General features: G+C 39.9%; 1 protein-coding gene and 1 long non-coding RNA gene across 4 annotated transcripts in view; one reads left to right on the forward strand and one right to left on the reverse strand.

Annotated features, from left to right (window-relative positions):
* Positions 1–21,806, forward strand: part of DCN (decorin) — a 31,040-nt gene extending 9,234 nt beyond the window's left edge. The window contains exons 3-9 of one of the 3 annotated variants that reach the window (XR_014516509.1): positions 5,598–5,710; positions 14,521–14,734; positions 15,412–15,525; positions 17,306–17,399; positions 18,660–18,798; positions 20,359–20,631; positions 20,671–21,806. Coding sequence is in view for 1 of the 3 variants with exons in the window: in XM_083463029.1 (XP_083319155.1) it covers positions 5,598–5,710; positions 14,521–14,734; positions 15,412–15,525; positions 17,306–17,399; positions 18,660–18,798; positions 20,359–20,553 (869 nt within the window). In the remaining 2 variants the exon portion in view is untranslated. Of the gene's footprint in view, positions 1–5,597; positions 5,711–14,520; positions 14,735–15,411; positions 15,526–17,305; positions 17,400–18,659; positions 19,882–20,088 lie in introns of all 3 variants that reach the window. The other 2 variants (XR_014516508.1, XM_083463029.1) reach the window with 2 other exon arrangements.
* The window catches only part of LOC310687661, a 224,711-nt gene that overhangs the window by 159,134 nt on the left and 41,296 nt on the right, over positions 1–24,281 (reverse strand). The gene's annotated exons all lie outside the window — the stretch shown is intronic.

The following is a 24,281-nucleotide window of genomic DNA, read 5'->3' on the forward strand; positions in this document are numbered from 1 at the left end:
GATTCCAACTCCTATGCTCCCTGACCACTGGTAAGGCTGATGAGCTGATGGGAACTGGAGTCCAGCAACATCTGAAGGACCACAGTTTCCCATCCCTGAATTCAGTAATAAAAATATGTGCATTAAGTACATCCTTTGTTAGCATATATGGAATCAAAATCTCTGCACTGGAAGATTGTGGTTTAATCAAAGCATCTTCTCACACTTATCATATATAGTGGTACAGTTGCTGTTTGCTCCAATAGTTTTAAGAGCAAATTTGTAACTGATTGTCTGCATGTTTGGTCACATGTCACTATTATTGGATAGTGCACGTTTTTGTAGCTTTTTTGTATTTGTATTTAAAGTGGACTCAGTACCATCATCTCTGTCATTTATATCCTTCTGTCTGAGTCTGCAAACCGACAGCTCACATTGGTCAGAGGTGCAGAACAGATGTTTCCCAAACCACGCCCACCAACCACTACCCCTCCACACAAAAAGCAGGATGATGCTGCACAAATGAAAATACTGAGGATCTTTCACAAAAGTCTGTTTTTTAGCAGCAGAAGAAAGAGTTTCAGTGTTGTTTTGATTTGGCCAGCACTTGAAAAACTGATGAAGAGTCAAATAAATTTGAAAATATACTTTGTGCATGTGTTGTGCATGTAAAGGAACTTCTCTGAATACTTTCTTTTAAAACTCTCCAGCACATTTAGCAATCAAGCCTACATTGCTGAAGAGTTGACCTGAGGCATACATTCTACCCATTTGCTGTTATAGACATCACATAGGAAGAGTCATATGATAATAATAATAATAATAATTTATTATTTATACCCCGCCCATCTGGCTGGGTTTCCCCAGCCACTCTGGGCGGCTTCCAAAAGAATATTAAAATACTATGATACATCAAACATTAAAAACTTCCCTAAACAGGGCTGCCTTCAGATGTCTTCTAAAAGTCTGGTAGTTGTTGTTCTCTTTGACATCTGGTGGGAGGGCGTTCCACAGGGAGGGCGCCACTACCGAAAAGGCCCTCTGCCTGGTTCCCTGTAACTTGGCTTCTCGCAGTGAGGGAACCGCCAGAAGGCCCTCGGTGCTGGACCTCAGTGTCCGGGTAGAACGATGGAGGTGGAGACGCTCCTTCAGGTATACTGGAACGAGGCCGTTTAGGGCTTTAAAGGTCAGCACCAACACTTTGAATTGTGCTCGGAAACGTACTGGGAGCCAATGTAGGTCTTTCAAGACCAGTGTTATATGGTCTCGGCGGCTGTTCCCAGTCACCAGTCTGGCTGCTGCATTCTGGATTAGTTGTAGTTTCCGGGTCACCTTCAAAGGTAGCCCCACGTAGAGCGCATTGCAGTAGTCCAAGCGGGAGATAACCAGAGCAAACAAAGCTTTTTCCTTTGTTAGGGTTTTGCAATCAATATGCCAATGGCTTGTTTAAAGGTTTTTTCCAAGAACACTATATGGGGGGAACGAACAGGGGAAGCACACCTTCCCATCTCTACCAGTCTGCCATTCCTTCCCAAACAAAAAATAAAATAAAATAATAAAATAAAATGAATGAATTGTATCACATAGCAATTAGGGTTGTTGAGGAACAAACCGCAGGCATACTAGGCTTTTGAAAGAATGTCCAAACACTCAAACAGAAATTTAATACATGGCATCACTTCAGTGTAGTGAACCACATGAATCCCATGTGGTGTTCGTCATGAACCACTAACACATTTTGCAACATGCACATGTGGTGGAAAGTTGTTGGCAATCAAGACTTCATGCCTCATGTGAAATAGAGGGCACAGGAATTGTACCATTTTTTGCACAGAAGCAACTTGATGGAAAGATAAATGGAGGTAACTGTCATATGGGGTCTCCTGGAAAGACTCCAGCCATTTACACACAGGGAGGAACTAATGTTGCAGCCAAGGTTCAGGCACATGCCTCCATCCTCCCAACTTGGAAAGTAGGACCAGCCTGTAGGAAATTTGTGCTACCTGGATGCTTGGCTCAGTCTAAAACAGAGATATGAGATATAAGGGGTTATTCCTGTGCATGCAGTTTCATGTCAGGGGAGAGGACAAGTACTCTGAGTAATGGAAATTTACAAATGCTAACATAATTGTATATACTGCTACACAATATTTCTGATAACTTCAGCTGTGCAAATGATGTTATGAAATATTAGGATCAAATGGTCTTATTATTTGGAACACATTTTAAGGGTTAGTCATTCCAGAATATATTCGGCAAAAGATATAAATGATAAAGGCAATTTATAGGCCCGGTGGCCCAGGCTGAGTCATGTATGAGCAATGAATGGAGAAATCTTCAAGAAAATCAATCACTGCCATATGGCTTCCTGTTGCTAGATCAGTTTCGCATGTTTTAATTTGCTAAGAGTCCAGATGGATGAAATAATTCAAGCTTATTCAAGTTGTGCTTGCAACAAGTTCTGTAAGAAAATGCAAATTTTATGCAAACTTGTAGTGGCAATAAGTCTTCTCTTAAACCTAAGCACAATAAGTAAATCCAAAAGTATGGGTTTATATAAACATATTAGGCAATTCTATCAGCTCCTGCAACAAGGAATCTATAACAGCAAGCTATTCTGAGTCAACCTTTGCAAGCTTCAGAATTCATGGAAATTGGACTTTGAAGTTCTATTTAACTTATAAACCAACAGTAAGCCAGTAAGATTTCTTGGTTAAAATAAATAAATTATTTTATTCATAAACTTATGGATAGAAATAGGGCTGACATATGGCATTCAGAGATAAGAAGGCTGCAGTAGTCAAGGCATGAGAAAACCTGAGCACAAACCATACTTTTCACTAGTGAGCAGAGAGAAATGACCATAGGTTTGCAATAATGTAAGGGGGGTAGGGTAACATAACTTGGCAATAGACTGAATATGGGAAGTTAAAAAGAGAGAGATGAATCAAGATAAGGCTAAGGTTCTACCTCTGGTTTTATTCATAAATCAATCTAGTCTTATCTTCAAATGTTTCAGCTTGTACTTCTATGATATTTTCTAGTGTTAACTTTGTTTGAAATAAATTGTGGATTTTATATAAATTGCCCAGACTCCTCACTACCCTGTCTTCTCTGCTTACTCTCCCATATGTACCTACTTGAACCTTAAGATCCATTCAGAGGCACCTTTGAGTTTTGGTGCCAAGTGAATACCTTTCTTTTCATCCAGGCCTTTGAAATATTATTCTGGGCCTCTGCATTTTAAAAACTGTGTAGCCATTTAAATTAATTGACCCAAGTTAGTCATGACTATTAATTTCAGGGCTAGTGTCAAAAATGGGCACATATCGCAGTACTGAGCAATTCTTTCTTTCTGTGAAAACTTTCTATACTAACAGGACAGACAGAATGAATATGCATACTTACAAGATATTTTGGTTAGAAAAGCAAATGTGGGTGACAGTGTTATTTAATTTAGATAGGGCTATGTAATATGAAATAATTTTAATTTTCTTCCTTCACCTAAGCCACATATATGAAATGGTATCACAAGTGTTTTTAATTTAAACTGACTGATGTTCTTCGGGCATTCACAGAACAGAAATGAATCTGTTTGGAAAAACAACGCTCTGTATATAGTTTCTGTTTCAAAAAAAGAAATGGCAGTGGAGTCATTTAAAATTGTCTTAGTTTTTATAAATCTAATAGCCTGGACATTTTAGATGAGGATAAGTATGAGAGCACTGATATGTGGAAAAGCCTGAATGTAAAAATAATGCTAAACATCTTTAATTATATTCTGATGTTTTACTCATTACAATCAGTGATCAGCTCTGTACTTTAGTGGAAGGATACAAATCAAATGAGGCATGTTTTTGGTCTGACTACATTGATTACATACAATTTATTCTTTTTAGATGTATGACAAGGAACTGAATCCAAACATGGCCTTTCTTCAAGCACTTCATATTTGCTGAAGTCAGCAGAACATGGTATTTGGAAAGTTTCCAAAACCGGGTCCCTGACTGTCATCCAGAATTAGAGTTTAGGATTTAACTGACCATAATTAGAACATGGAGGACTTGGAATTTGAAGCAGTGAACTTAAAGCTTGACTTGACATTGTATGAAGAAACTGCTTGTTTGAATTGGTGGGGAAAGGGAAGCTATTTTACTTCAATGGATGGCGGAGGTGGGGGTATCAGTAAGACTGGTTTCATTCAAAATTCAATAAAATAAGTAAGAGGTAGCTCTGATTATGAGCCGTGCTTGCTAGGGCTGACAGAAGTTATAGCCCAACAACTTCTGGAGGGCACCCTGGAATAAACGATAGGAATAACTCCTATGGCACTGATGATCAATGATGCCTTGGCTAAGGACCAAAGTGAGAAAAGAACTACAGATGAATTGTTATAGGACTACTGTGAACAGTTGAAGATACAAGGTAGCAAACTGGATGTTTATGATATTTTTACATTTCATTGTGTGACTTCCCCAGAATAAGAGAATAATGGTAAAGGCACCCCTGATCATTAGATCCAGTCATGACTGACTCTGGGGTTGTGGCGCCATCTCGCTTTATTGGCCGAGGGAGCTGGCGTACAGCTTCCGGGTCATGTGGCCAGCATGACTAAGCCGCTTCTGGCGAACCAGAGAAGCACAAGGAAACACCGTTTACCTTCCCGCTGGAGCGGTACCTATTTATCTACTTGCTACTTTGCACTTTTGCTAGGTTGATAGGAGCAGGGACTGAGCAAAGGGAGCTCACCCCGTCACGGGGATGCGAACCGCCGACCTTCCAATCGGCAAGTCCTAGGCTCTGTGGTTTAATCCACAGCGCCACCGGCATCCCTAATAAGAGAATAATGCAATAAACTTGAGAGAGCTCTGTCTGTCTTTCATCTAAACAAATGTTTCCCATTCTTGGGTCTCCGGCTGTCTTTTTAACTACAATTCCCACCATCCATGACCACTGGTCCTGCCAGCTAGGGATGATGAGAGCTGTAGTCCAAAAACAGCTGGAGATCCAAGTTTGGAAAAAACTGGTCTTAACCCTCATTTAGGGAACTGGCTATTATCAAATACAGAATGCTGGGGTAGATGAACCACTTGTCCATTTCAGAGTAGCAGTTGTTATCAATCTTTTCAATTTTTAGGTAGTGAAAGCTTGAAATCAGTTGCTCTGCTTCAATAATGAAGATATAAGTAACTATTGACCCTCTTTAACCCATCTTTATGCTTTTGTATGTTGTGACGGTGACCAGCTTGGGTGGCTTTAAAAGAAGAATAGATAAATTCAAAGAGGATCTCTCGGCCAGAAAGCGAGATGAGCATCACATCCCATAGTCGCCTTTGACTGGACTTAACCATTCAGGGTTAACCATTTAACCTTATAAGTGGCTACTAGTCATAATGGCTATATTCTCCCTCCACTGTTGGAGACCATATGCCTCTGAATACGAGTTACTAGAAATCACAAGTATGGACTGTTGCATTCAGATCCTACTTGTGGGCTTACTATAAGCATCTAGTTGGCCACTATAAGAACAGGATGTTGGTCTACCTGGACCTTTGGTCTGATCCAGCAGGACTTTTATCTTGTTCTTATTAATTGCTATTTTTAAAATCCCATTACAGGTCTGGATCAAGTTCCAAAGGATCTCCCTCCAGATACGACTCTCCTGGACCTACAGAACAATAAAATTACTGAAATAAAAGATGGAGATTTCAAGAACTTGAAGGATCTTCATGTAAGTTGCAGTGAAATACACATTACATGTTAGTCACATGTTTGATCAGTTCCAGTAGGTTCAGAGACTGACCTGGAATAATATCTACCTTGCTGTTGGTACTATATAAATATTTTGCATATAAACATATAAATGTTATGTACTAAGCCACTATTGCTACTGTAATTGTGGGTTATAGTCAATTTAGTATTACTCAGAGTAGATCTATTGACATTAATGAGCAGGAATAAGCTAGGTGCATTCATTACAATGGGTTCAGGTCTGGTCATGGCCCTGAAACTGCCTTGGCTACCCTGGTTCATGACATTTATCAGAAGAGAGATGGGTGGATGTGACCCTGCTCTTTCTCCTCTCAGTGCTTTTTCCTATTGGTGGTCAGAGTATCCTTCTGGAGCATATCAGAGGGATAGGGGAATTGTGCTTCACAACAACAAGAATACTGCTACTAATAATGGTTTACATTTCTACTCACTGACCCCTAGTGGATAAATCATTTCCCGTCCCCTATCTCCCCTGTAAAGCCTAACAAGAAATTTAGATGTTCTAAACTTAAAGGATATCTCTCTCGCAACATCAGACAGCAAACAACAGGTATTTGCAAGAGACAACCTTCCTTTCTGCGATCTTAGTAATGGGTGGATGCAATTGTTTCTGAAATCGATTTAGTAGTAGGATGTGGAGTGATAGCCTGCCCTGGATGGGATTATACTGCCCTGGAAGGATTGGGTTGGCAAGTCCTGGTTTCTACATGGTCACTGGAGTGCTCAGGTGGCCTCAGTGGCTAAGGGTAAAGGTAAAGGTACCCCTGCCCGTACGGGCCAGTCGTGACCGGCTCTAGGGTTGTGCGCTCATCTCACTCAAGAGGCCAGGAGCCGGCGCCGTCCGAAGACACTTCCGGGTCACGTGGCCAGCGTGACGAGGCTGCACTGGTGAGCCAGCACCAGCACCGCACACGGAAACGCCGTTTACCTTCCAACTATAAAGCGGTACCTATTTATCTACTTGCACTTAAGAGTGCTTTCGAACTGCTAGGTGGGCAGGAGCTGGGACCAAATGACAGAAATTCACCCCGCCGCGGGGATTCGAACTGCCGACCTTACGATCAGCAAGTCCTAGGCACCGAGGTTTTACCCACAGCGCCACCCACATCCCTCAGTGGCTAGGAGTGCCCAAATGAAAAACAACACCAATATATCTGAATACACAGCAGAAGTTTGGTTATTTTCCTGGTTCTTCAACTACCACTGAAAACATCTAATGGTACCTATTAGAACTGCTGCAGAAAACACCAGTGTGAAATAACTGTATATGCAATGCATGCACCTGAGAAATAAGGTTGTTCTATGTTTCCCAGACACATGTACATGCATATCTTACTTCCAGACTTAATGAGTTTCTTACAACAAAATCAACATGCAGTACTGCCCATAGCAGGCCTGTTTTAATATTTCTGTTGTCCCCATAGTTTGGACAAAGTTGTCATCCACAGGACAGATGGTAAGAGTGTGGACAAATTATACCCATCAGCTGTGCAATAATTTAAAACTGAGCTGAATATCTCAATTTAGAGATATTCGGAAACACATCAAAATTTATACCAAATGGGGATTTGTATGAAAGGATTAAAAATGAGTGAACCCCTAAGGAGTTCTGTGGAATCATTTTGGATAGTATGTGAATTGCTGTCTGTGGATATAGAAGGATGAAGAGAGAACCTGGTTTACATGGCTGCACAAAGGACGCAAGGTGCTAGTGATATTAAAACTGGTTAGTATATTTGTGGCTGCTTTTGAGCTAGATTCAGAGCAGAATAATCCCTCAATTCAGTATGTTTTGACTGTTCAGACTGAGTGTTTCTTATTGTTTAGACTGCTGACTTCTCTTCCTCATCGCCCTGGTTTCCAGAGTTACAACCAACTATGCACTCTTATTGGGAGTTAGGGACACAGTTGTACTGAGCAGGATTAATTTCCAAGTTAATCATATGTTGGATTGAGCCACAGGAGTCGGCATGCACAGGACAGTCAGGGAAAAGCATATGGAGTGAGATAAGGGCAGGCACTTGACTGGTTGCTTTACTTGTAGCTTAGCAGCTAACTGAGAAATGATGAATTGGCAATATTTTTTGAAATGTTGTGCTGGCCTTAGGTAACAGTAACATCTTTAGGAATCATATAGTTCTGTTTCCTTCCAAGGACTCAATATTGTGACTAAAAGGCCACTGCCACCAGCAACACAGCTTGATGGAAAGGGGGGGGGGAGGCCTCCAAAAACATTATAAATGAATTAATTATGCAAAAGGAAGTAATGGATCTAAAAAAATTTAACATTTGGACAGATTTGGCACAAATTCCATGCAAGACTGAACTCAAGATGACTCAAACAATTACAATTGCAAAATACAAAATCCCAGAGAGATTTCACCAAGACTAGTCATATAAACTATTGGAAGAACATTTGTGTGAAGAGAATTCCTTCATGCAGAACTGTAACTGTCACTGCTTTCTTTTCTTTTTGAGCTCACCCAGACTGCTGGAGAATTTTACCGTGCCCCAGGATTATTAGATGTTTGCGTGGTTGCCTAGCAGTAACATATGGGCTACATCCCTGTTTTCCCATTCCAGTTTAATTTTTAGTACTCTAATTGCCATGAGCATGTCTAGCAGCCTTGGTCCAGGCAAATCCCTCCTCTCAAGTTTTCCCACCTGGCTTCTTTGCTATATGTTCTCCTTAGGATAGGAGGAGTTTGTGTTTGATAGCCAGCTAAATCTGGAACCATTTACTTGGTATGCTAGCAGCCCAAGTGCTACATGTGTTTCTGCCGTAAGTTCACCTCCCACCAGAATCCACTGTCAAATAAGTGAAGTAATGCTAAAGACAAGAGTGGCTCTGGGTGTTTTTCTACTCATTCACTTTGGGTTTGAGGGTGGGGTTTATTTGCAGCTTGCTTCTGAAAATGCAATTTATTGTATTTATTGGTTGGTGCTTATTATGCTTGACGTGTTTATTCTGTGAACTTCCTTTTGAGTGGTTTTACTAACCACTAGAAGATGGTTAGTAATTTGTTTAAGAAATAGTAAAAATCAAGGTATGGAATTCCCATAAAAAGGTAAAGGGACCGCTAACCGTTAAGTCCAGTCGTGGACGACTCTGGGGTTGCGGCGCTCATCTCACTTTACTAGCTGAGGGAGCCGGCGTTTGTCCACAGACAGCTTCCGGGTCATGTGGCAAGCATGACCAGAGCAGCACACTGAAACACCGTTTACCTTCCTGCCAGAGTGGTCACCTTAATTTAAAGTAGTGGGAAGGGAAGGAAAAGTTGTATTTATCATCAATTCATCCACCTAATGACTAGGTTCAGCAGTGATGAGAGGGTGTGAGTTGGAAGGGATATTATTGGGTTGTTTTTATTTTGGGGAGTTTTTATTTTGTGTTGTCAGGGTTATTGGGTTGTGAATGGCCCTGAGACCTGCAGGTATACAAATTCAATAAATAATAGTAATAATAAAGTAAAGGTGTTTGGGACCATTTGGATAGGTGAGCGACCAGTCAACTAAGTATGTGGCACAAGATTAGCTTGCTGACTGGAAGAGCAATCCACACCCCATTTAAATCAGGCTTTGGGGTCTAGGGTGCTTAGACTAGGTAGAGGTGTCCCTCTGCCTGACCCTCACTATCTTTGCATACTGAATGATGCCAGTAATAGTCCACTGGTGTGTAGCACCACTTTTCACCCACTGAACATATGGGTGACAGCAGTGGGATCCCCACCAGTGGCAGACAACAGAAAGCCCTGAAATGAGTCATTTCAGGGTGGAGGGCTGATTTGGCAAAGGATGTTGGATTCCAAGCTGGCGCCATTGCTGGCTCTGATCTAGGCCCGATCACTGCATCAGCTCCAGGCTGATGTGCCTGATGTTGGAATTCAAGCCATTATCAGGAGAAACTGGCCATTCTCCAGGCACCCGGCTTGATCTCCGGTTGACCTCCCTGTCTGCATTTCCCGGCAGGATACAGGCGAGGTCGCGATTGGCGATCTTCCTCAGTGTGAGAAGAACACACCACTCTTTCCTGCCCCCCCCCCAGGCAGGGGAAAGAGATAGACAGAAACGTATTTACATGTCTTTATTTCTGTCTTTGCAGTGTTACAGAAAACACGTCTGCTCTCTTCAAACTCCAGCAGCCGAGAGACAGACTCCTCCTGTACTTCCTGTACAGCTCATATTACACTCTGAGCTAATTCCGGTGCTTCGCACTGTGAATAGACTGTCCCTCTGTTTCCCACGGAACAGTCCCAACATTCCCATTTATGTTTTGCTTTCCAGCTAGCAGCTCGCGGCCGCATTGCTTCTATATCGTAACACCAGATGCCACCTTCACCTTGTACTGGTGGCCCTGCAGCTCTCTAAGTCCCTAATCTAGTTGCTGACCCCTGGCAACAAAAAGTGCTCTGAAGCTCCTACTGCATGCAGGGGAAGGGTGTGTGTTATTTTTAAGCAGCTTCTGTTTGTGGTGGTGTATAAACATATATAGAACATTATCAACAATGTTCAGAGATTCGTATTAAAATGGACTGGTCATTTATATCTCAGTGGTAGTCCTTGTAGCTCTGAGTTGAAGAGAGAAAAATATGTCCACAGCTAAATGAACAGTAAATGTTTTTGGGAGAGGCTTTCTGCTAGCACTGCTGAACTTTGAGTGACCTCTTCCTCTCAGAGATCTGGCCACTCCTGGCTAGTATACAAAATTAAAACCATGCACATCTATCATATACACAGTGGAGCCATCTGCAAAACATACCTCCTGTTTTACTGACAATGAACAGGAAATCAAATACACTAGAGAGAAAATATACAACACATGAACTGTTCAAAATAATAGTTTCTCCTCTTTTTGCTTTTTCTTCATGTTTTCCCTCCCTGCAGCTGTTTATATATTTTCTGATCTTTGCAAATGTTCAGCTTTTCCTCCTGCACGTTTTAAAGATAGCTGGCATAAGTTTAATTATGAAAGGATTTAGAATGGCTAGAAATCAAAACAGAGAGTTGAACCATCTGTTTTTCCATTCTTACAAGTAAGATAATGCATTCAGTGAGCAAATATGCTCTACAGCTGTGTTCCACTGATCAAAATAACAAGGGAACATTATTCCTGAATAATTATTGCTTTCCAAACATCTCAAAGCACTTTCCAAATGTAAATATATTTAATCTCATATTTTTATGAGAGTCTGAAGAGGAAACAGGTACACAAGAAGTAAGGTTCACATAACATAGTAGGGCCAGATGACTGCTACTGTAGTCCAGTGATTTAGGCTCTGGTGACTATGTGGCAGTGAGCAAATCAATCTCTGCCTCAGTTTACTTGCTGCATATGAAGTGAATGCAATTTATATACTGCATTATATTGTGGTTGTAGTGGTGTGTCAAGAAGGAAGGGGACAGAGAACAGATGAAAGATTAACCCTGTCACCTCCCTGTAGTTATTTAACAGGTTGGTCACCTAGCTATGGAGAGAGTGTGTGTGTGTGTGTGTGTGTGTGTATTTGTGTGGAAGAGAGCACTCCATTTAAAAAATATCTCTTTGAAGCTCACTTTCTGATCTCCTACTAGTTCTACCCATTCATTTCAGAAGATCGACTTCCCCTCCACCTCACAGATGTCTGGCTACTGCCACCAGCCTCCTTTCAGAGACTGAGGGAGAACAGAACAGTGAAATCAAAGTTCCTGTCCAGGAGCTTACTCAGGAAGATGCCTACCTTTTGTAACTAGAAAGAAGCAGGTGTGGGATCTGGAATGGACTTCCTTGGGGACCAGGGAGGAGACGGGATCATGAGTAAAAATATTTTCCTGGACTAACAATGATGTGCAGTTTTGACTGTACAGTATGATGGCAAAGGAGGGGGCAATAACTGCTAAAAATAAAAGTGTTGGGGTTAAGGACTGCATGAAAGCCATGCCATTTGCCCTGGATCCATAGGGACAAACAATGTAATACATTGAATGTGTGATCCTATTTAAGGCCTGTTGGTAGTGTATTTTTTTAATAGCAGCTATGGGTGGGATCCAGTCAGAATCAGGTCTACAGCATGCATGAAGAGAAGTCAATAGCTTTTCTCTCTCATCAAACAGCATTGATACTACAGCACATAGAGAGTTAAACCCTCCATAAACAGACCCCTTGCACCTTTAAAAAGAGAATATTGTTGGCTTCAGGTACTGTCTCTCTCTAGGCCTCCGGTTGGCCACTGTGAGAACAGGATGCTGGACTAGGTGGGGGTTTGGCCTGATCCTGCGGGGTTCTTCTTAATAATGACCTTACATTTAAAGCAATGTGTAATTTGTTCCTAAGTATTTGAGAAGACTGTATAAAAGCTATAGCTGTTCAGTGATGGAGGAAGCCTGCTCTTCACATTTTCAAAGGCACTTTAGATATTAAGACACAGACCAGATATTTAAAACATATTCCAAGTCTGAGTTCAAGTAGGCACAAATTGTGAGCAAGGAACACTTTTTTTGGTTCTACACACAAGAAATTTATGTGATAATCTGAGGGGCTTGAATTTTGAGGTTTTTTGAGTGACTCAGACATAGCATCAATTCAGAACTTGTGCAAGATGAATAGCTGTGACAACACAGAATGTATGTGCTGAGCCTTAAATCTAAAGAACCAAAGTACTTTGTTTCATTATGAAAAAACTGGTTAGTCCTGTATGAGCTATATAAATCAAATTCTGAGCAAACTATGACAGTCATGGGAATTCTGATTAGGACGTGTACATTTATGTTTACGTGTGTGTGTGTTACAAGATCTGCTCATTTATGTTCACAGAACCATCACTCCTGGGAGTTTCAGTGGAAATAATTTTATGTCACAGAGGTTATTGCAATGGACCTGATTACTCTGCAAAACATTGCTTTGCTTATTTGCAGAAAATTAGTAAACACTAACAAAACCAGTTCCATGACTATAAGGTTTATTTACACAAAATGGCAGGTAATGAGTAAAATGGCTTTGTAGCTTGAATAGCTGGCAAAGAAATATAGAAAGATGGTCAGTTGTTATGAGTCACAGTGTACCCAAACCCAAGTTCCCTGAACCATAAGCTTAAAATGTTCCTATTACAGAGATGGAGCTTAAAGAATACCTTACATGGAATATAGATGGGAACCAGGCACACTATAGATGGAGGCCTAAATGCACCAGGGGGGAAAGCTTGAATGTCAATGACTAGAACTGGACTAGTGTGAGAATTCAGAGAGAACATGACTGAAGAAATAAGGAAGACAGGAGAATAATAAATGAATGAGATGTAAATAGCTGTTGCAAGCAAAGGAGATATAAATGGTTTTCTAATTTTCACTATTGCCTTTATGTGCACAATCACAACCAAGATTCCTAACAGATGCTTGCATGTCAATGTGTGATATGGAAGTTCCCAATGGTCAAGCACACTTGGATTAATTATTATGTCTTCTGTGACAGACTTGATAATCTAATCAACCCTTAGGCTTCCCTTTAGGCAGATATTGCCCTGGCTTATGAGAAACCCTCCCCTAAATAGAAAAATAAAATATGTTTCTTTTTGTAATGATACTTCTTCCTGCAAAGGTCCTAACTAATGTAAAACAGAAAAACAAGTACAGCTGAAAAATAAGAAGTTGTGGAGAGGAAATAAGGATAGCTATCTAGCTAAAGGTGAGGCGGTTTAGTTCCCACAATCATCTATAGGGTTGGGGTGTCTTGAAAAAGAGTGATATGAAGCAGCTTCCTGGAAGTTTCCCAAAAAATGGATCAGGGCAGTGATCTCCTGTGCAGAAAGCTGAACTAAGTAGGGACTGAGAGATGCCCACATAGGAAAAAATCTCATCGATTGGCATTAGCTTTAACCCAAAGGGTGATCTTTCTAAAGACAGGGCTGGAAAGAAGGGGGACTAATTGTTAATTAATTTAAGTACTGAGTCTTTACAGTCAATATATGTTTCTTGCTGCATGGTGACAAGGATGTCATAACTCTCAGACAAGTGACTGAGACATCCCTTGTGGAGAAATATGATTCCCAGGAAATGTAAATGTAGGTTTAATTCAATTAATGGAAGAAGGTTCTTGTTGGAGGCAACCTCAACTTTTGACCAGAGTTAAATAACTATAGATATAGTAGACATTGAGAGGGAGAGGCTATTAAGGCTTGCATTTACATGATCCTTTATGCATTTTCTTAAGCACAGATAACTTTTCTGTACAGCAGCTACTATGGAGAGGATACAGTACTTGGAGGGAACTACTGGGGCATCCCCCAGTACTTAGTTTGTACCACTGTGACTTCATCCGATTCCTTGCAGTGACACTGCAGTCATTTCTCAGAGCAAAGCCAAAGTACAGTAAACTCATATTTTCAGAGTATGCACTAGGTTCCAGTTGAACAGCTGGAGAGTTAAAGGCCCCCTTCCCCATGTCACAGTCCTAAACATGAAGGCCAAATCACATTACAGTGGATGCTCAGGTTGCAAATGTGATCCGTGCAGGATGCACGTTCGCAACCCACAGCGTTCGCAACCCGCAGCGGCGCGTCTACGCACACACGGGTTGTGATTTGGCGCTTCTGCGCATAGTGCGATTTAGCACTTCTGAAACTCGGAAATAACCCGAAGCATCTGTAACCTGAGGTATGACTGTACAAACTTGTAGGACATAGAGAATTATCATTCTAATGGACGTTTGTATCTTTAGTGGATACTTGTATCTTCCTTTAACAGTATGCCCATGTGTGGCATTAACAAAGTTCTATTTTATTGTTTCTTGCTTTACAGGCATTGATCCTTGTTAACAACAAAATCAGCAAAATCAGCCCAGGAGCTTTTGCTCCACTCAAGAAACTGGAGAGACTTTACCTTTCCAAAAACAATTTGAAGGAACTTCCAGAAAACATGCCTAAAAGCTTGCAGGAGCTACGAGCACATGAAAATGAAATAAACAAACTAAGAAAAGCCGTCTTCAATGGACTAAGTAATATGATTGTCGTAGGTATGCATCGCTGCTTACAGATAGAGTCCATGATAAGATTTTATCAGATGAAAGATGGTAAAATTTAAAGTCAGTAGAATTTGACAGAATCCAGACTACGAAATTTCTTAATTTTATTATTGATGTAAACACTTCCAAGGGGGAGGGGATGTAACAGTGGGTGGTTGAATGTGAAAAAGAGAAGTGTAATTGGGCGTATCAAGTGTTTTGGTTCATACTGAGTTTGCTAAAGTACTTTTCATGCGTTAGACCATGTGTTAGATAATAACCTTCCCCCTTTTTTCACTGGTAACAGTTGGGCATTATAAAGGAGGGTGTAACTGAGAGAAATCAAAAGGAAGAGTTGAAGTAAACATTTGTCTCATAGTGTTCAGCTAGGCTGTTAAAATCTCCAGCTTCCAATTTTTTATGGAATGAAATTTTCACAACATGCTGCAACCCAGAAAATATAATCAAGTAAAAGAAATCTCCTGTGAATTTACCAGCTGAATGTTATCACTTCTTATAAAGAACCTTTACAGAGGTATCACAACACTAAATGTGATTTTTATTTTAAAAGTAAGGCTGGAATTATTTCGCAAAGTACAGTGCAGCCAATTTAACACAATTAGAGAAGAATTAAGGAGGGAGGGGTATTAATCTGTTGGTTAAGAATTGTCAATGTTGTTTATTTTTAGAACTGGGTACCAATCCATTAAAAAGCTCAGGTGTAGAAAATGGATGCTTTCAAGGGATGAAGAGACTCTCTTACATCCGTATTTCAGATACCAATATAACAACTGTCCCTAAAGGTAAGCACACTACTTGGGAAACTGAGGCTGTGTACAGCATCACTGCCAAAATATTATGAAGAACTTTATTTTATATTTTTATCTTAAATTGTGTAAATTGTAAAAAATATTTAAAAATTGTTGAATGCATATAATGCATCACATGCAGAATATTACTTTACTTTTTGAATACAGTAACAAAAGACACTCGAGTTTAAATTGAAAGTATATATCGTACTTTTCTGTGTATATGCTCAACAACTCCAATCCTCCCCCCAAAATCTCAACAACTTAGGGCCATCCTCCCCCCCAAAAAGCTCCACATCTCTGGGTCATTTTCTTAAATTGGAGTCCCCAAAATTAGGGGGCGTCCTATACATGGGGCCGTGTTATACACGGAAAAGTACGCTATGTGGTATCAAATATGCATTTATCATTCACACTTAGGAGGGCGGACTTTCCCACAGAGAAGCAGAGAATAGTAATATAAAGTATGCATATACTTATGCTTTATTTAAACTTGTGAGATTAATTCCATCATTCTGCATGGTCAGCCTTTATTATATCCTATTTACATTCTGCTTTTAAGATTTAGGAATGATTTTAGGAATATGTGTACAATCACAAGCATGGGTGAACCACTGACCAACAGTACTGTTTCCCAAACTTGGGTCACCAGCTGATTTTTGGACTACAACTCCCATCATCGCTAGCTAGCAAGACCAGTGGTCAGGGATGATGGGAATTGTAGTCCAAAAACAGCTGGAAACCCAAGTATAGGAAACACTGCTCTGCACATTGCATAGGCTGGACATGAAGAGGGACAGAGTCAATGCTGAACTGATTGGAGTAAATAAGCAATTTATTTTGTGTGAATTCCAGTGTGAGCTGACCTGATCTGCTCCTCATTAACTCCAGATCATAATATAATTATCCAGATTTTCTCTTCAACTTTTGCAGTACAGTTCTTGACTCAAAAACTGAACAAGATGCGTTACCATAATTTATAATAATACATATTCATATATTAATTGGTAGCTTTTTTAAAAAAAAAATCACATAAACAAAGAAACAGGATGGAACACGTGCAATTGCAAAATATTATAATGATAGTGATCCATCCATATCTTGTACCACTCTATTTTTCATTTATAAATCTCCAACTAATTAGCAGTCTGTCTATCTATCTATCTGAAAACCACATTGTCACATTCTAGCAAGACCAAAAAAGAGAGTCTAAAATGTAGCTATACAGAGAAGAAAAAGCTTGATAAACAAGGCAGCTAGGACCTTCTTGGACAGCGAGCAAATTCGGATTCTTCCTTCATAATGAACCTAGGGTTGCCATATTTCAAAAAGTAAAAACTAGGACACTCTGAAATCCTGGACGTATGAAAGCCCTAAATGAACCAGAAAGTGCACATTTACTTCTTCCCATATAAGTGAACGATGCACGCAACTATAGAGCCCAGTCAGTGCTGCATGACTTGATTTTATTACCTTTAGTCTGTCCCCCTAAATGGCAACAGCAAAATTTGCCCAGTAACCCAACCGCCCAATCACTGTGGATGGTCAGCCATACTATCTCGCCCAACAACAGAGGGGTGGCCTGTCAGACCCCACTGCAACACGTCCTCTCTATGAAGGAGAACACGCTTTATAGTAAAGGCCAAACATGCCTCATCACCCCTGAAATGAAGTGACCACTGACTCCCACAGGAGCTTTGTGTGCAATGTGTTTTTGTATACAGTCTACCTTTCACGGGTCTTTGCAACACATGTTCTCCATCTTTTATTGCAGGTCTTCCCACATCTCTGACAGAACTTCACCTTGATGGCAACAAAATCAACAAAGTTGATGCAGACAGTCTAAAAGGACTCACCAATTTGGCTAAGTAATTATTATTTTATAAAAATGCCCAGCATTATGCAAAACTGGTAGCCTAAACCTTCCTCAACAGCCACAGCTCACTGCATCTGTTAACAAGTTTCAGGCTGTTTAGAGTTGGATCATTCCAAGCACTTTGGCAAGAAAAGAAGCCGTTACTGAAAATGTATTGAATTTTACATTAGCTAGTTTTCTAGCTTTAAATTGTTTCATCTTTCTGTGTTTAATAGTCTTCAAGGTAGGCTAAAAAATACTAAATGAACAGTTTTCATATACTAATGTAGTTTGCCCTACCTTCGTTGAGTAAATGTCTAATATGAGACGGGAATACATATTTCCTGGAGTTGTATACACGCTACCACAAAAACAAAGCTGTAAAGAACCAGTTCTTAAAAATTACATCTATATTGATGGGTTCTCCCAATTTCCACAAATAAGTCTATTTTTTTATGCTGCACTACAAAAAGCAACCTCCCACCTGCTTTGGCATGCATTCATATTCTTGTTATACAGGTATCTCTAGCTGCAGCAATATGTATAGAGATATTGCAATCTTATCTGGTACTAAAATCTAACTTTAAAATAATATGGTACTAAGTACCATGTTACTAAAGGACGTGGGTGGCGCTGAGGGTTATACCACTGAGCCTAGGGCTTGCCACTCAGAAGGTCGGCAGTTTGAATCCCAGTAATGGGGTGAGCTCCCGTTGCTCAGTCCCTGCTCCTGTCAACCTAGCAGTTCGAAAGCACGTCAAAGTGAAAGTAGATAAATAGGTACTGCTCCAGCGGGAAGGTAAATGGCATTTCCATGCGCTGCTCTGGTTCGCCAGAAGCGGCTTAGTCATGCTGGCCACATGACCCAGAAGCTGTATGCCAGCTCCCTTGGCCAGTAAAGCGAAATGAGCGCCGCAACCCGAGAGTCGTCCGCAACTGGACCTAACGGTCAGGGGTCCCTTTACCTTTACCTTGTTATTAATTTGATATATTGTGCACATAGTGATAATTGTATGATGTGAAATTAGCTTCGTAATAAGCCTATGTAGGCACAATACATGAATACAACTGGCCATGTGCAATAGAATTAAATGTAACTATAGTACATGTTTTTTAGTATAGCAACTTGTGCACTATTTTCCTGTTTTTGTGGCATGGCTAGAGAATACAGATAATAGCTTACAAGGTGTTTAATGTGCGATGAATCTACAGAAACAATTATCTATGAGAACAGTTATTTCACTACAGCTTGCACAATATTTTTCTCTTGCAGGCTTGGTCTCAGTTTCAATAACATTGCTAGCCTGGATAATGGCTCTCTAGCTAACGTGCCACATTTGAGAGAATTACATTTAGACCACAATGATCTTGCCAAAGTACCTCCTGGGCTTGGAGAACACAAATATGTACAGGTAAAGTATACCATAAGACTGAGATATACAACATTTCTAATTATTGTATATCTCACAGGCAACATAGGACTGGCAGTAGTACCTACATCTAATAAAGATGTTGGAAAATCTAATAGAGCAGTAAACTGCATTTCCTCCATTCACTAACTAATACATAAATGCTTAGCTGTAATGTATCATTCTGATGAACCTTTTTAATTATATGAAGTAATGGTGCATGTAGGGATGTAACAATTGGTCTGAATGCCATTATCCAACAACCTTTCTGAAAGTTATAGTAACCTTTCTGAAGTTAACACAGGATAGTCTGCGTCTGCTAGCTTCCTGGGTGGGACACCACCTAGGAACCTGATGTTTGCTATTTACACTTCCATCATAGGAATAAAAGCATATATAAATTAATAAATAACAGATAACATAAGACTAATTACCAGGTGGACAAAAAACCATTTTCATTTATGTTTTTCCACCCACTTTGCTTAGCTACTGATCTAGTGATAATATCTGCATTACAAGGTATCTTATTTTCATTTGTTGTAAAACAATATCAATAGTCTTTTTGTAATCCAGTGGCTCCAGGGGGGAAAAGCAGGGACTGCAGCAGACAAGCAGAGATTGGCCACATTATTCTCAGTGTCACTCACTGTTCCACATGTGTAACAGAGAGCATTCCTCAACAGTGATAAATTGGGGTTGTTCAAGTCTACAGCCCTACTCTGGTGCTATTGTAATTGTGCTTAAACCATGGGTGCAGGGGGATGCTGTCCCCACTTCCCAATATCCTCATCTCCAACCGATCCATTGCTGACATTCCCGAACTGAGTGGGAAGGTCTGAAGAAAGTTTTTAAGCAGGTTTGGTTGAACACACTTAAAAGTTTTCCTGCAATAACAACATCTGCATTATCAGTGTTCCCAGACACAAAGAAGCTTCTAAGTGCGTGCAATCAAAGGAAAAGTTGGGAGAATGGGGCTGGGACATATGCCCCTCACAACCCAATTGTGTAAGCACAATAACTCCTGCATAGGACTTATATATGCTTTGGAAATGTATATAAGAGGATCAAAAGAGCTTCTGCCTTCTGGTCTTCCTGTAGTATCACAAGGATGGCAACAAATATATGAAGATGTCAACACAATGCAGGGACATAGCTGTCAACCTTCCCCTTTTTTGCGGGAAATTCCCTTATTCCAACGCCGTTTCCCACTGCTTCCCACTGCTATCCCGGATTGTTAGATATCCCGTAGACTGTCCCCGGGACAGGTGAGGCTGCTGATCCCTTATTTTCGAGGCTGCTGATCCCTTATTTTCAAATCTGAAAGTTGACAGCTATGTGCAGGGAACTTTAGTGCGTTACCCGGTGGGCAGAGTGAAGTATTAATAATGAGTGGGAGCAAGTTTCTTCTACTCTGGTTACAGTGCTTGCTCAAGGGATGGTTTTTAAAAAGTGATTTTGGCTTAAGTATGTGGAAATCGATGTAAGAAATGATGATAAATGACCCATGTTAGGTTTCTGCAACACAATAGCCTGTCTCACTTCTACAATGTTTCTACTTTCCAGGTGGTCTACCTTCACAACAATAAAATTGCTGCCGTTGGTCCCAATGATTTTTGTCCTCCTGGATACAACACCAAAAAGGCTTCTTATTCAGGAGTGAGTCTGTTTAGCAACCCTGTGCAGTACTGGGAAATCCAGCCATCCTCCTTCCGCTGTATCTATGAACGATCTGTAATACAACTTGGAAATTACAAATAGATGCACAAATGCATTTCTGCTAGAAATACCTGTTGCCTGTTAAAATGTTTGCTAACATTAAAGCCAAATACTGGAAACGTACCTGCAGAGTGGATATCTTTATGTATGTAAAAAAAGAAGAAGCAAAAACCTAATAGATCATTCCAAGACAAAATTGCTGAATTTACTATGTTTTACTTCCTTGCCAGCATGTGGTATATTTCTGTGGTCTCTATCAATTAGCTGAGCGCAACAGATTTCAGTATTCCACTGTGCATGAGATTTGGGATAAATATTTGTCATGCTTTTCACAATTAGAAATTATATAGATGGTGGTATTTACAACAACACAAAGGGATTTCTTGGAGGAAAAGGAAATGAAACTTCCAATATATATATATATATTATTCTTGGTGTGGGGCAGGAATAGTCAACTGAAGACTCAACCAAACTCCATAGGAATAAAGCCTGAATGTAGGTACCAGTGTGCTTACATAACATAAGCAATATTAAAATGTTGCTTTTGTTAGCATTCTTGGTTAAAATACTCTCTTAATATATTCAAATTTTCATTTATAAATATCCTAAATATAATTTTACGCAAGATTAGGAAACATCTGCTGCACAAAATACATGAGTTATTGTATCCCTGGATGCTGCTATTTCTGGACTACAACAGCTAACTTGTAGAGGAGCAATTTGTTTCTCCTTGCTCTCATTACCACTTCTCTGTGTCATAATCCACCAAACAATATACCCATATGATTTCCATTCATCTGAGCATCTGCAGTAACCCACTCAAGGGGATGTACGCAGTGAAACTGCAGGCATGGGTAAATTTAAGCAGGCATAAGCCCACAACATTACATCATTGCTCTTAAATACAACAATGCACTTTCATCTTTTCACAGCATTTGCGTTTCAACAACCTTTTAAAATAGAATGTAGAGAGATATGCAGACTTCCTTTTCAGCAGTATCTAGAATTACATCTGAGAATATATAACTGGCCAGAACTTGATGAGCAGATTTAGAAGTCTTCTCTTTTAAAAGTCATCTGAAACCAAACCTTCTACATTCATCTCTATAACTGGCTTCAGTTAGTGGCAAGCATACCAAAATAAGGATGTATATTTCTGGGATCACTGTCTTCAAAGTTAACTATATATCTTTCCACATGTCAAAGAAAAGTTTGGATACCTCTTAATTGTCTAAAATACAATATTTTCAATGTATGTATGTTTTTATATTAAACAGTACTGGCAAACTCCAAAACCTTGTTGTGTGTTATATAGCCTCTCCTGTACAAAACAATGTCAGAATAGCTTCAGAAAACTAATAGCTATTATAAAAAGCAACAGTTAAAGTTAACATGGGTTATCTTAATTGTTTTTACATATATCTTTTCAAATACATATGAATATATTTTTTCTGAAGAGAAAATCTTAAGAAAAAATATTCACCTCTAGTTATTAATAAGATACTAAAACACATTTGGAGAAGAAAAGAGGAATTCACCTTTATGAGAGAAGTAAAAAAATGGCAGGGTTATGTTTCCATAAACTATTTTCTTTTTATCGTATTAACCACAGTTTGGCCATATGAGAAGGTTTTGCATTTAAGAGGTAAGAGATTTTCCTTGATTTCCATTATCCCCCTCATAAAAGTAAAATAGTATTTCAGTATGGTATATAATACAATTCAAAACTTTACAAATAAATAAATAAAGCTGAAAGGATATCCAAAATATATCTCTTCGCTAAGGCTCCTGCTAGAAAATTGAAAAGAGTCTCAGCCCTTCTAGTGAAACATTCAACATGTTGACAACAACTATGAATTTATTTAATATTTTGCACCAACCACCAGAAAACTCACCCTGTGGCCACCCTCCTATCATCCCTGCTCTTGGCTTCCCTGATAAAAATGCTTTAGATACCTTAGGGAACTTACTGAGCTAATGGAGCATACAGATTATCTGTATAGAGCTATACAGAGCTTACCAGATAAATGTTTTGGGACATCAGCTGAGGGTAAAACAAGATGAGTCAACAGAAAACTCTTCTTTTGGTATAAAGCAACAGAGGTGGTGAGAAGGGGAAAATAATCATTTCCCTTGGGATATTTTCTCAATGAAGATTGGTACCTCAGACTTCTATTCGCCTTATTAGAAAACAGGCCAAGAATAGGATAGCAGTATACTGTACTTGTTTCACCTTGTTACCAACTACTGGTATTCTTGTGGAACAGATTGCACAACAAGAATCAGCTGCTGCCTCTGCTAGTGCAACTGCTGTGTAGGATTCTGTTATTGTGTATCTTTAAACTCTGTCAGAGAATGTTGGATATGGCCTTGACGGAAGTGCTTTTTCACAATATATTTAAATTATGGATCTTACTACCACAGATTTGGTGTGTTTAAAAGGGTATTAGACAAATACATGGAAGAGAAGGTTATCAATGGCTACTAGCCATGCTGGTTTCAAATTCATGGGCTCCGAGCTTCCGATCACCAGTTGCCGGGAATGAGTGTTGTTCCACTAATATCATGAAGAAGGCTATTCCAGAAAGTAACAAATAAATTCTTAACTCCTCAAAATTTCTTCAGTTTCTATTATACCAAATGAAATTTTGACTTTTTACACTAGAATAATTAATATCATTATGGAAATTGGCTGTTTTTGTTTGCAGTTGTAATTTAGGTGCAGTATTCAAATCCACAATACTATGATTATTATTATTTTTTTAAAAAAGCATTAAGGTGTGTGGGGGAGAACAGCAGAATAGTCACCTGGTAGTTCTGTGGGAACAGCAAAAAGTTGAGATCTTTGAGGGGGTAAAGGGTTTTCTCAGATAATTTTGAAAAAATGGAGGGTTGAGAGATCCCTTCCTACCTGGAGTACAATAGGTAAAGGTAAAGGACCCCTGGAAGGTTACATCCAGTCAAAGATGACTATGGGGTGCATTCTCATCTTGCTTTTCATGCCAAGGGAGCTGGTGTTTGTCCACAGACAGCTTTCCAGGTCAAGTGGCCAGCATAACTAAACCACCAATGGCACATGGAGGACCGTGGTGAGTACCAGAGTGCACAGAAACAGGCAGCGGTACCTATTTATCTACTTGCACTGTGCTTTCAAACTGATAGATTGGCAGAAGCTGGGACAAAGCAATGGGAGCTCACCCCATTGCGGGGATTCAAATTGCCAACCTTCCAATCGGCAAGCCGAAGAGGCTCAGTGGTTTAAACCAAAGTGCCACCCGCGTCCCTACCCGGAGTATACTGATATAAAGCAACATGCCAAAATCTAATGTAATTCATGCAAATTTAGCAACTGCTTTTTAAAAGGAAAGGAAAAGAAAACAATTTTCTTGAAGAAATGCAATCAGATCTTGAGTTAGCAGAAAAAGTTGATGAAAACAGAAAGAAATATAAACATAGACACAAAGCATGTTTAACTGTTAAAATAGTGTAACAAGGTCTGAACAGTAATGGTGAATGGAAATCTAGGTAAGGCTTAGAGTTGGGAGTTTTGGGGAAACAGGTGGGATATGGGTAAGCTAAAGGTAAAGGGACCCCGGACCATTAGGTCCAGTCACGGATGACTCTGGGGTTGTGGTGCTCATCTCACTTTAATGGCCAAGGGAGCCGGCATACAGCTTCCGGGTCATGTGGCCAGCATGACTAAGCCGCTTCTGGCGAACCAGAGCAGCGCACGGAAACGCTGTTTACCTTCCGCTAGAGCAGTACCTATT

This window comes from Podarcis liolepis (assembly GCF_965112155.1).
Source record: "Podarcis liolepis genome assembly, chromosome: 10".
NCBI lineage: Eukaryota > Metazoa > Chordata > Lepidosauria > Squamata > Lacertidae > Podarcis > Podarcis liolepis.